Source organism: Suncus etruscus, chromosome 8, assembly GCF_024139225.1.
Source record: "Suncus etruscus isolate mSunEtr1 chromosome 8, mSunEtr1.pri.cur, whole genome shotgun sequence".
Taxonomy (NCBI): Eukaryota; Metazoa; Chordata; class Mammalia; order Eulipotyphla; family Soricidae; genus Suncus; species Suncus etruscus.
Window position 1 is genome coordinate 63,944,888 of NC_064855.1, and position 13,418 is coordinate 63,958,305.

General features: G+C 41.0%; 1 protein-coding gene across 1 annotated transcript in view; it reads left to right on the forward strand.

Annotated features, from left to right (window-relative positions):
* The window catches only part of FAM124A (family with sequence similarity 124 member A), a 90,597-nt gene extending 77,735 nt beyond the window's left edge, over positions 1-12,862 (forward strand). Inside the window, exon 4 of the mRNA XM_049778786.1 lies at positions 11,786-12,862. Within this exon, the coding sequence (XP_049634743.1) occupies positions 11,786-12,583 (798 nt within the window). The 3' untranslated portion in view covers positions 12,584-12,862. The remainder of the gene's footprint in view (positions 1-11,785) is intronic.
* Positions 12,863-13,418: the final 556 nt, after the last annotated feature.

Consider the following 13,418-nt stretch of genomic DNA (forward strand, 5'->3'; position numbering starts at 1 on the left):
CACAAGAAAAACATCCATACTGCAAAGGTCACAGTGGGAAAGCAATGCAGAACCCATCATGGTTAATGAGTTAAGATAATAGCCCTGGGCCCAGAGAGATAGCACAGTGGTGTTTGCCTTGCAAGCAGCTGATCCAGGACCTAAGGTGGTTGGTTCAAATCCCGGTGTCCCATATGGTCCTCCTTGCCTGCCAAGAGCTATTTCTGAGCAGACAGCCAGGAGTAACCCCTGAGCACTGCCGGGTGTGGCCCAAAAACCAAAATAAATAAATAAATAAATAAATAAATAAATAAATAAATAAATAAATAAATAAATAAATAAATAAAATAAAGATAATAGCCCTGAAAATTTAACCCAAAATAACCAGCTATGTAACCTCTCTGATAAGGACTTCAAGGAGAAAATGTTGAGGATTTTTAAGAAACTCAAAACAGCAATGAAAAAGACAGCCAATAAAACACAAGAGGATGGATATGAGAGCAGAAATGAGAAAACTACAAACAGAAATGACAGAATAAAAATCTCACTGAAAGGCCTCAGAGTAACAGTTACTGAGGACAGAATCAGTGAGTTTCTAGATGAGATACAGACAACTTCCAGATAACAGCAAAAGATGGAAGATGCCTCAAAATAAATGGACAATTGACAGAACTTTGGGATGAATTCAAGAGGAACAATCTAAGAATACCTGGGGCTGAAGAAATAGTATAGTGGTAGACTACTTGCCTTTTGCTCACAGTGGATCCAAGTTCAATTCGTGGCATCCCAAATGGTCCTCCAGGCATCTACAAGAGTAATTCCTTAGTAAAAAGCTGGGAATATACCCTGAGCACCACCAAGTGTAGAGCAGCAGCAGCAACAACAACAACAAAAATAGAGGGGTCCCAGAGAGCTAGGAAGACAATCTTGATAAAGAAGCAATAGTCAAAGACATTGTTGCTGAGAAATTGCTTGAGTTCAAGAGCACTTGTATGCAGATTTAGGTGACCTGAAGGTATTGACTTAAAAAGATCCAGATATAAATACACCAAGACAGATCTTAATTCGATTGATGAAAACAATAGAGATAGAATATTGAAAACATTGGGGCTGGCAAGGTGGCGCTTGAGGTAAGGTGTCTGCCTTGCAAGCGCTAGCCAAGGAAGGACCACAGTTCGATCCCCCAGTGTCCCATATGGTCCCCCCAAGCCAGGGGCAATTTCTGAGCGCTTAGCCAGGAGTAACCCCTTAGCATCAAACGGGTGTGGTCCAAAAAAAAAAAAAGAATATTGAAAGCATCAAGATCTAAAAAGAAAATTATAATCCAAAGGAGCACCTATAGATATATAGCAGATTTACCAAATAATACCTTCCATGCCTGAAGAAAATAGTGAGATATAATGGAAAAAATTCAGTGATATAATAAATGCCTCACCAAGAATACTTGAGCCATTCAGGCTCTAATTCAGGTTTAAAGGAGTGCTATGTAACTTCACAGATAAACAACTCAGGAATTTTATAGACTATCTTTACAAGAAGAACTGAAGGGACTACTTTAAGACCATGTGAATCCCACAAGCACTCCAACCTCCTGCAAAAAGATGGAACAAAACTCCATGACAATGATCTCTCAATATCAATAGGCTAAATTTACCCAATTAAGAGACACCAAGTGACAGGATAGATTAGATAATTGAACACAATATTCTGCTACCTGGAAGAAACATATTTGAATAGTTAGTGAAAATACAGACTCAAAGTCAAAGGTTGGAAGACAATTCTTCAAGAAAACAACTCCCTCAAAAAGGTCAGGATTGTCAGACTAGTATTAGACAACATAGACTTCAGGCTGAAAAAAGTTATGAGATAGACAGCAAAGATAGAGCAATATGTATATCAGGAAGAACACATCCTAAACATATATGCACCTAACGAGGGTTCATAAAAATGCTTAAAATAACTGCTAATACATTGAAGAACACTGATAACAACACAATAGTAGTTGGAGACTTCAACACTCCTCTTTCACCTCTTAATATACCAACTAGACTAAAGTGTCCTAAGAAAGTACTTTCTTTAAAGGAGGAAATGGAAGAAATGGGGTTAGTATGTGCATTATGTATTTATGGTTTTCATCCTCTATATATACAATGGCTTTAATCATAAAAATATATGTATAGCTATGCATATATACATATATATAGTTATTCATCCTCAAAAAGCCAAATACACATTATTCTCTAGTGAATAGGGGACATTCTCTAAGATAGACCACATATTAGGCCATAAAACATACCTCCACAAGTCAAGATGATGGAAAGCATACCAACTATCTTCTCAGTAATCATGCACTGAAATAGAAAATCACAAATAGAGAAGCAACTCACTCAAACACCTGGAAATTAAATAGCTCATTACTGAACAACCAGAGATAAAATCGAAGAAGAAATTAAAAGATTCCTGAAAAGCAAATGAGAATGAGGACATGGCTTACCAGAACTTGAGGGACACAACAAAAGTGGAGGTTAAAAGGAAAGTTCATTCATCAAGAAGGAATATCTTTCATCAAGACAGAAGAAATGGGCCACATAAATAATTTGACCACACAACTTAAGGAACTGGAAAGTGACCAACAAAAGGAGCACAAAATAAGCAGGAGAAAGTAAATAATAAAACTTAGAACAGAGATTAATGAACTGGAATCCAAAAATGCAATCCATAAGGTCAATAAAACCAAGAGCTGATTCTTTGAAAAAAATTAACAAGATCAATAAACCACTAGCAAGAGTTAGGAGGGAGGAAAGGAAAGAACCATAATAAGTGAAGTGAAAGGGAAGACATCACAGCAGATACCACAGAAATTTAAAGAATCATCAAAGATTACTTTGAAAATCTTTTTTTTTATTTTTTATTTAAACACCTTGATTACATACATGATTGTGTTTGGGTTTCAGTCATGTAAAGAACACCACCCATCACCAGTGCAACATTCCCATCACCAATGTCCCAAGTCTCCCTCCTCCCCACCCGATCCCCGCCTGTACTCTAAACAGGCTCTCCATTTCCCTCATACATTCTCATTATTAGGACAGTTCAAAATGTAGTTATTTCTCTAACTAAACTCATCACTCTTTGTGGTGAGCTTCCTGAGGTGAGCTGGAACTTCTAGCTCTTTTCTCTTTTGTGTTTGAAAATTGTTATTGCAAGAATGTCTTTCATTTTTCTTAAAACCCATAGATGAGTGAGACCATTCTGCGTTTTTTCTCTCTCTCTCTCTGACTTATTTCACTCAGCATAATAGATTCTGAGGCCGGAGAGATAGCCGGAGAGATAACACAGCGGTGTTTGCCTTGCAAGCAGCCGACCCAGGACCTAAGGTGGTTGGTTCAAATCCCAGCATCCCATATGGTCCCCTGTGCCTGCCAGGAGCTATTTTTGAGCAGATAGCCAGGAGTAACCCCTGAGCACCACTGGGTGTGGCCCAAAATCAGAAAAAAGGGAAAAAAAATCTTTATGCCAAGAGGGAAAAATGGATAAATTCTTGGACTTCTATAACCTCACAAAGCTAAATCAAGAAGATATGGAACACCAAAATCGAATTATCACTTCCAAAGAAATCAAAATGTTATTATTAATTGATCTTATTGTCATCATTTTACAGTATTGCAGAGAACCAAATTGTATTTCTGAAACTAAAGTCATAAGCCAAATACACTTCAATATGTTTTTAATTTAAGAAAGTAGGGGCCGAAGAGATAGCATGGAAGTAAGGCGTTTGCCTTTCATGCAGGAGGTCATCGGTTCGAATCCCGGCTCCCCATATGGTCCCCCGTGCCTGCCAGGAGCAATTTCTGAGCATGGAGCCAGGAATAACTCCTGAGCACTGCTGGGTGTGACCCAAAAACCAAAAAAAAAAAAAAAAGAAAAGAAAAGGAAAAGAAAAGAAAGTAGTAACAGTATGGTCTAGGGAAAATGGATAAACTGTGAGCCTCACTTGCTCTCAGACCTGAGGGAAAGAGTCATTAAGTCCTAACAAACCAACATCTTTACAAAAGATAATCCTGGGAATATTATAAGGGAGAGCTGCGCCAGTTGTCCTATGGACAACTTATTCTTAAATATTTCAAAATTTCAAAATTCTAGCTGTATGATTTGTTTTGACATTTTTTTCTAGGATTGCAAGTGGATAAAAATTTGTCAAGTGTTCTGCCAGGCAAATTCACCGTTTCACTGAAGCATTTGAATTCATAGCTACTGTATACAAAGTCTGATTATATTGATGTGTTTTTGCAGTTAGGTTTTTGCAATTACTTCTATATAATACCCAGAGTAGAGATTAGAGCCAAAAGGACCAGCCTATGATACGATGCTTACCACAAAGGTTAGTGAGTGCAGTTAGAGAAATATCTACACCAACAACTATCATAACAATGGTAGTAAGTGACAGAAATAGATTGCTTGTCTGGAAGATTCCTAAACTCCCTACCCACCCCCCATTTCAGAAATTTAAAATTAAGAACAAGAACAAAAACCCAGCACACCTCTTAGAGTTGTCACTGTCTATTGTCATGGGAAACCATTTTCATTAAACTCAAAGCAGTTGTGACATTGGTAGTGACTTTGGTTCAGAAACCTGTTCGCAGAAAAGCATGATGGGAAAATATTTCCGGATTGTTTCCTTTAAAAATATGAATTTTTATTTCTTTTAATTATTTTAAAATATTTAAACACTTTTTATCTTAAAGATTGTGTAAATTAGGCTCAGAGGGATGATGGTTGAGTGAGTATATGGATAATGAAATAATCAGTGACTGAAACCATTTTCTTATCACTCTTTGTACCCTTTCAGATATCCATCTTTTTCTTTCAAACTCCACTTTCACTTGAACGATATATAAAACAAGTTGCATGGGCCAGAGTGATAGCACACCTGTAGGGTGTTTGCCTTGCACACAGGCAACCCGGGACCAACCTGGATTCTATTCCCATCATACCATATGGTCCTCCAAGCCTGGCAGGAGTGATTTCTGGGTGTAGAGCCAGATCGATGCCAGGTGTGGCCCCAAAACCATTACATTAATTAATTGATTAATTAATTAGTTAATTAAACAAGTACCACAAGTTAATAAATCTAGAGGAAAACGAGTATTTGTTCCCAAAAAGGAGAAAAATAATCAAGATTTTAAGGTTTTTAATTTTTATTTTATAATCGTGTAAAAGTGGGGGAAATATTAAAAGCAGAATTTTAATGTAAAGACTTTTTTTGCTGAATCAATACATTAGAGGCATCGCTAGTTTAGTGTGTGTACAGAGTTCATTTCCCAGTTCTTTCCTCTAGTACCTTCTATTTTTTTTCATGAATTATCTTTTAATAGACTATAGGGTGTTTACCTTGCTCTCGGCCAAACCAGGATGGATCCGGATTCGATTCTGGAATTCCATTTAATCCCCTAGCCTGCCAGAAGCGATTTCTGAGTGCAGAGCCAGGAGTTACTCCTGAGTGCCTCCAGGTATGGCCAAAAAAAAAAAAAAATAATAATAATAATAATAAAATAAAATAAAATAAATAAATTCCTACAACTTAATGGAAAAGAAAAGAAAGAAATTAGTCATTCAGGAGCCTTAGATAGAGCACTTTCCAGGTTTGATTCCCTGCACCACATGTGATCCTCAAAGTCAGCCAGGAATAATCCCTGAATGCAGAATATGTGTAACCCAGAAACAAACAAATGAATAAATAAAAAGGGAACTAGTTATTGCCTGGGGGTTTTAGTGAAAACCATCCAAAGAAGAAAATTTTTTCTTGAAAACAAAAATATTTTTTTCCATTTTGCTTTGGGGCCATACATGGAAATTCTTGGAGAACATTTTGGTGCCAGGTATCAAACCTGGTTGTCCCACATGCAAAATATGTATTCAATTTGTTGAGCCATATCCCTGATCCAAAACCCTGATTTGCATGTGGATCTGTAGTCTAATTTCATTGAGATGACTCCTTTTGGGGTTTGTTTGGGGGTCACATTCAGTGGTACTCAGGGGTTACTTCTGGCTCTGCACTCAGAAATGATTTCTAGTGGGGCTGAGGGAAAAAACATATGGGGTGCAGGGAGTTGAACTCAAGTTAGCCTTGTGCAAGGCAAATGCCCTATTTGCTATATTATCACTCTGTGACCTCCTAAGGACTTTTTAAAATTTGTTTTTGGACCCATCCACGTGGTGCTCAAAAATATCTCCAGGTGGGACTCAGGGCAGTACAGTGGATCAAACAAGGGTTAGCTACATGCAAACACCTCACCCACTGTATTTTCTGAACTCCTAAATTTTTTTTTTTTGGTTTTTTGGGCCACACCCTGTGACGCTCAGGGGTTACTCCTGGCTATGTGCTCAGAAGTTGCTCCTGGCTTCTTGGGGGACCATATGGGACACCGGGGGATCGAACCGCGGTCCGTCCTAGGCTAGCGCAGGCAAGGCAGGCACCTTACCTCCAGCGCCACCGCCCGGCCCGCGAACTCCTAAATTTTATAGGTCCCTAAGTTAAGTGTTCCATTGCTGCTTTATTACAAAGTAAATCAGGGGTCTCAAACTCAATTTACCTGGGGGCTGCAGGAGGCAAAGTCGGGGTGAGGCAGGGCCGCATAAGGGATTTCACAAAAAAAAGTTCTCAAACGTCATTATTAACAGTTTTAATTATTTTTTCTGAACATGAATAGAACATTGAATGAAGATCATGAACAGTTCTTCTGAATATGGCATCTTTTGCCTATTCCTTGCTGCCAGAGACTTGACAGTGCTTCTTCTCACAAATTTGAACCACATTTGGCTTTAGAGAGGCTTTAGTTGAGACCCTCAGTATAGCTTGAAGATGATCACCATTAAGTCTAGACCTGTACTTTGACTTATTGAAGTTCAATGTGGAGAATAACTTTTCACACAAATATGTGCTCCCAAAAAGGCACATGGTGCGCTTGAACATTCGGGAAAGCTCAGGGAAGCTGGGGGGCAATTCTCTCAAAAATTGCCCCTGCATGTCTGCTTTTCCACTAATCTCCCTGAACTTGGCTTTGAGATCAGAGTTGCATTGAAGGTCAATGAGTTCCATTTGAAGCACAGGAGGGGCATCTTGCACATCAAAGGAAAAGGGATCCACAAAAATGTAGAAAGTGGCTCTGTGCTTTTTGAAGTCTGCAATCTGTGATCAAATTCCTTCTCTAGCTTAAAAATAGCATCAACATATTTCTCACCACTGAATGGTATGCCTGCATCCACAAGTTCCTTGCATGCTGGGAAATGGCAAAGAGAGAAATGTCTGAGAGAGCTGGGATTTCCATATGCAGGTTTTGTGAAGAATACTCTCATGTTGTCATAGGCAGCACTGATAAGCTGCCCCGGGCCTTGTAACATCTTGTTTAGTACATTCAGCTTATGTGTGATGTCAACAAGAAAAGCTAAGTCCATGAGCCATTTGTGATCACTCAACTCAGAAACAGCATTCCCATCCTTCTCCATGAAGGCTTTCACTTCTTCTCTCAACTCAAAAAATCTTTTCAGGACATTTCCCCTGCTGAGCCAACGTACCTCGGTGAAATAGAGCACATCTCCATATTCTGACTCCATTTCCTCTAAAAAAGCATGGAACCTTCTGTGCTTTAAGCCTCTGGATCTGATTTGGTTGATGCATTTCACAACAGCAGACATCACATTGTCACATGGCAGGCATTTACTGCAAAGGGCCTGCTGATGGATAATGCAGTGAAAAGCAATGGCCTTCTCTACACCCTCCTCTTCAAGTTTTTTTGGAACAAGTGCCACCAGTCAATTTTTCCTCCCTGTCATCAATGGCGCTCCACCAGTTATTATTCCAACAAACCTCTTCCATGGCAAACCTGCATTCTCGGGGCCGGCGAGGTGGCGCTAGAGGTAAGGTGTCTGCCTTGCAAGCGCTAGCCAAGGAAAGGACCGCGGTTCGATCCCCCGGCGTCCCATATGGTCCCCCCCAAGCCAGGGGCAATTTCTGAGCGCTTAGCCAGGAGTAACCCTTGAGCATCAAATGGGTGTGGCCCGAAAAAAAAAAAACCTGCATTCTCAATGGCATCACACAGATGCCAAAATGTCTCATTAGCGGTGGTCTGGCCATGCATTGGAATTATTGTGAGCAGCTCCTCTGTCAATTCAAAATTGCAATCAACACCATGGACATAAATTGTGAGTTGCTCAGTGTCTGTTATATCTGTGCCCCCGTCAAGAGCACTGAGTATGCATCAAAACATTTGGCTTTCTCACACAGTTGATGATAAATGTCACTTGACATGTCAGAAATGCGCTCTGCCACTGTGTTGGCAGAAAGGCTGATTTTGCTAAACTGACATTTGTTTTCTGGACAGATAATACTTGCAGCCTGTAACATGTATTTTTTTTAACAAACTCTCCTTCTGTGAATGGTTTCCCTGCCTTAGCAATCATCTCACTAACCATGTAACTAGCTTCAACTGATGCAACATTCTCTTTGGTTGCTTTCTTGAAAAAATCTTGTTGCCTCATTAGACATGCTTTAAGACTGGCAACCTGCTTGGCTCTCTCATTTCCTTGATATTTTGCACATTCTTCAGCATGTTTAGTTGAATAATGGCGTTTCAAGTTGTATTCCTTGTGACTGCAACTTTCTCTAAGCAAAGAAGACATGTGGGGATACCCCTGTGATCAACAAAGAAATACTGCATCTCCCACTTTTTCTGAAATTGTCTGTGCTCATCATCAATCTTTCTCTTCACTGCAGGCTTTGATGAAGTCATGATGAAGTTATGACAAAATCTAATTCTGTCTGGGATAGCAGGCTTTTATTATGAGTGCTTAATGAGAGTAGCAAGAGACCTAATGAGGATTCATTTGGATTCCAACAGTAGAATAATGAGTTTGTTTTTTTTTTTTTAACTCTGGTGGTCAAGTATGGGTATCTCCTTCTCCAACTTCTTTTTTTACCCCCAACTTCTTATTTATCCCACTTGAATGATCAGAAATGCCCGCACCTGTAAAGGGCAGGTAAAGGAGGCTGACTAGGGCAGTGGTCGGCAGCCGCGGCTTGCCAACCACTGGACTAGGGGAATAAGAAGGAGAGTTAGAGTCAGCAAAGGATTCAGCATCTGCAGAAAAGCATCAGCAAAGAAGCAGCCACAATAGCATCAGTAAAGGGAGTCAGTCAGTAAGGAAGCCTGGAGAAGCAGGTGAAAGGGAGACAGAGGCAGAGAGAGCAAGAGAAAGAGCAGAGAAGTGGCTGCTTGGAAAAGGCTAGCATAGAAGCCATGTGAGGAAATGTATATGTTAGGTTAGGACCATGAAATAAAGCTGGCTGGCTCCTGAAACTTCATCTGACTGTTTTGTGAATTTTTCTGTCATCACCATGCAACTTACAGACCCGCCAGGCCATGGCGGCTGCAGGAGCCGGGTGTAGCCAAGAAAGGCCTCCATCCCCACACCAACTCTAGGACTCGTTAATTTATGTATTAAAACAACAGTCAAGATCTTCTTGGTCAGTGTGTCACTATACTCCATCTCAATGTGACCTTCCAATGCTATTTTCATGTTCTAAGACTGATCACACCGGGCGTTAGTACAGTAGGCACCCAGCACCACTGGGGTATTCCCATCTTCCTATAGAGCCAGAGCAGCACCACATTCTTAGGCCCTTGCTGCTAGCCTAGTTTAGTGTTTTTCAACCTTTTTTGTGCAAAGGCACACTTTTTTCATGAAAAAAAAAATCACGAGGCATACCACCATTAGAAAATGTTAAAAAGAGTTGGGGCAGGTTAAAAAAAAAAAAGAAAACGTTAAAAAATTTTAACTCCGTGCCTATATTGAGTCTATATAAAGTAATCATCTTGAATAGGAATCAAATGTATACAAAGAAATTATTTTATAATTACTTTATTATAAAATAATCTAATGATTGGTCTATTTGTGAGCCGAAGCCACATGTTACGAATGAAATTGGAATTTTTCCCATGGCACACCAGACAATATCTCCAGGCACACTAGTGTGCTGTGGCAAAGTGGTTGAAAAATGCTGGCCTAGTTGATTAAGAATCATCCTTATCTTCACTGGTGAGGTTTCATTCTCCACAAAAATACTCAAACCAAACTACCTATTTCCAACTTCTGTTAATGTGCTTACAGACACACACACACACACACACACACACACACACACACACACACACACACACACATACACACACACACATCCATAACACATATATACACTCTTCTTTTTTTTTTTTGGTTTTTGGGTCACACCTGGCGGTGCTCAGGAGTTACTCCTGGCTGTCTGCTCAGAAATAGCTCCTGGCAGGCACGGAGGACCATATGGGACACCGGAATTCAAACCAACCACCTTTGGTCCTGAATCGGCTGCTTGCAAGGCAAACGCCGCTGTGCTATCTCTCCAGGCCCATACACTCTTCTTTATCTGCTTTATTTGTCAGCAGCCACTCTGGTTCTCTCATGGGCCTCTTTTCTACCTGTGCTATCTGCTAGTGGGGGCACTGCAATTGTCTAGCTCAAAGTTCAACCACCAGCAGTCTCTATTGAAGACCCCTGTGTCACAGGATTCTAGGTGTAGTCTTTCCTTCACAGCCTTTCACATTGCCTTTCTGCTTTGTCTCACAGACTTTCAAAGAAATGTAAGTTTCATGGGTCAGGTCAAATATCAACCTTTCCCATTATGGTTTCTCATCCTTTGTAATGTATCTACCAAAAAATGACATTGCATCAAATCCCATGACCCAGTAGCTGTGGGTTATCAGCCTATAAAACATGTTTGATAGGAGAGGTTGGTATTTGTTGTATAAGAAAGGAGCAGTGTCTCATGGGCTAGGGATGCCAGGAAATAGAGTAAACTACAGTCAGACCCTTTGGAAAAATGTATAAATTAGATGATCCCATGCTAAACAGAGCCATACCCACTGTCCCCAGTGGGGTCAGTTTATGATCTATTGCTTCCTTAAAAGATTCTAAAGGCAAACTCTACAGTAAAATTTCTGTTGACCAGAATATAAATTCTCATCTTTTAATAGCCACTCACTTGTCAAACACCTACTCTCACCTGCTCACCAGTTGTGTACTGGCTGTCACCTTTATGCAAGAGTCAGCCCCACATTTGTCTGATCTGGCATCTCTCTTTGTACCCATCAGCCTAATCACTTTTGCCCTGTCATCGGCAACATTTTCAAACTATTATTCTTTGATTGGAGGAGAACTAGTCAGCTATTCCCTGGACATTGATGCTCATTTTTATTTCTTATGTCTTGTTTAGTCAAGTCTTCCCTCTCATTCCCTCTCATTGTCAAGCACCTTGTGTAACAGTAGTATTCTTTGTGTGTCGAGAGTGATAGTATAGCAGGGAAGGTGTTTGCCTTGCATAGAGCCAACCTGGGTTCAATTTTTAGAATTCCGTTTGGTCCCCTGAGCCACACCAAGAGTGATTCCTGAGTGCAGAGCTTGGAGTAAGCCCAGAGTACTTCTGGGAGTGGCCCCCAAAACAAAAATAATCAACAACAAAAACAGAAGTAGTATTCCCTGTTGCAAACAAGAGGCCACATCTCCTAGGTTCAGAGATGTTTCCTCAAGAAACTGGATCCAGGCTGTCTTAAACTGTAAAGTTTGAGATTAAAACTCTGTAATCTGCAGACGCTGCTTTATTCCTGGGTATTGTGATGCTTTTCCAATCCTGTGTGCCAGAATATATTTCACATGATTGTCAATCCCCACATGTCCCAGTCTTGCACTAACCTGACATGCCTCCTTTCCCTGACAGGCACAGAGGGTGCACAGGAAGGGCTCTCAGCCTGGCCAAATTCATCTTGCCTCGGAGAAAAAGCCTCATTCCCTGCCTTTCCTGAGTACCACTGCACCCCGTCATCCACCTGGCCACAGCCAACAGCCCCTGCTGGACACTTCTCAAATGGGGCTCCGCCCAACAAACCTGCCTCTGGGTCAGCAGCCAGAACTTGTGGGACCAGCTACTTGCCCTCCCAGCCTTCCCTGTTCTTTCCAGAGAAGCAAGTCCTTGTTTTCTTTGCCCATTGGAGGCGCCTCACCTGCCTCCTCATCTGTGCCCCGATGGTTTTCAAACACAGATACTCCTGTGCAGAGAGCAGTGGATGGGGTCATCCTGTCCATCGATGATTTGGAGGGAGCCCAGGAGACAGACGTGGACACAGGCCTGCAGCTGTCTGCCTCTGACCTCTCTGTGGTCTCTGCATATTCGGCACCCAGCAGATTCTACAATGTCAGGGAAACAGCTCCACTCACCAGCAGCTATAGCAACCTCTTGTGCCAGCGCAGGGGTTCCAAAGAAGGTCTGCACCACTTTGGGGGTGGGGTGTCCCCAGATACCTCCAAGGCAGACATTTCTTGGCTCACCAAAGAGCCTGCCAGCTCCTTGGTGACCATCGTGGCCACCTCCCCAACTTCTGGTGTCTCCTCACCCCCATTGACATCCCCAGAGCAGTCTTGTCAAAGTCCCCAAGTCAAGAGAACTGGCAGAAATGACACGCCACCAGCAACACTGTCTAGACTTGGGGACAATAATAATGAAGAATTCTACATCTGAACATCCTGGACAATTGTTTCTCAAACACACAAACTCAGACACACAAGCTCAGGGCCTACCGCCCCCACCACAATGACCCCAGGTTCGAATATCCCCATGTCTACAACCATGTACTGTCCTGAATCAGTGTGGAATCTGACCACCCCCAAGATTGCTACTGCATCTGTTGTATCCTCAGGCCTACTGAAAGGTGAACTCATTTTAAATGTTGGGTGGAGAAAAAGTAGCACTTGCTTTATGGAAATAAATTGTCCATAAACTTAGGCCATAAGGTAGAGTTTTGATAATCTGGGTGCATTGGAAATGTGTTTTAGTGCACTTGTACCATTTAAATACTTTATGTGATTATTTAATTTGGAAATAAAATCTGATCAGTTGGAGTGGATATGACTCTTTTCTCATGCTGTAAAGAAAAAACTGTAAATCCTAAATATTGTATGTGGGAATGAGACCTAGTGATTAGTAAAAGAGATTAAGATCCTAGTAGCAGGATCAGACCTAATCAGAGTCCCTACCTCTGTCACCAGGCAACTGTAGGCCTAAGAGTTTCCAAATGCTGCTCAGAGTGAGGAAAACTGACTAAGAGCCAGGATTTGACCCTACACTACTCATATCTCACTTGATGCTGCCCAACATATTTAAACTTGATTTTTATCCAAAAGTAATCAATTTGTTTCATATGGATTTAGCATTAAGTAACAGGCTCTTGGTCAGACTTTGGGGCCTATATTCCAAAAGCACCTATGCACTCACTTTTCAATAGTTTCTGGTATAGTAAGACCATTCTATTACCTGTATTTACTTAGAGCATTAAAAGGCTCATTGAAATTTCAGA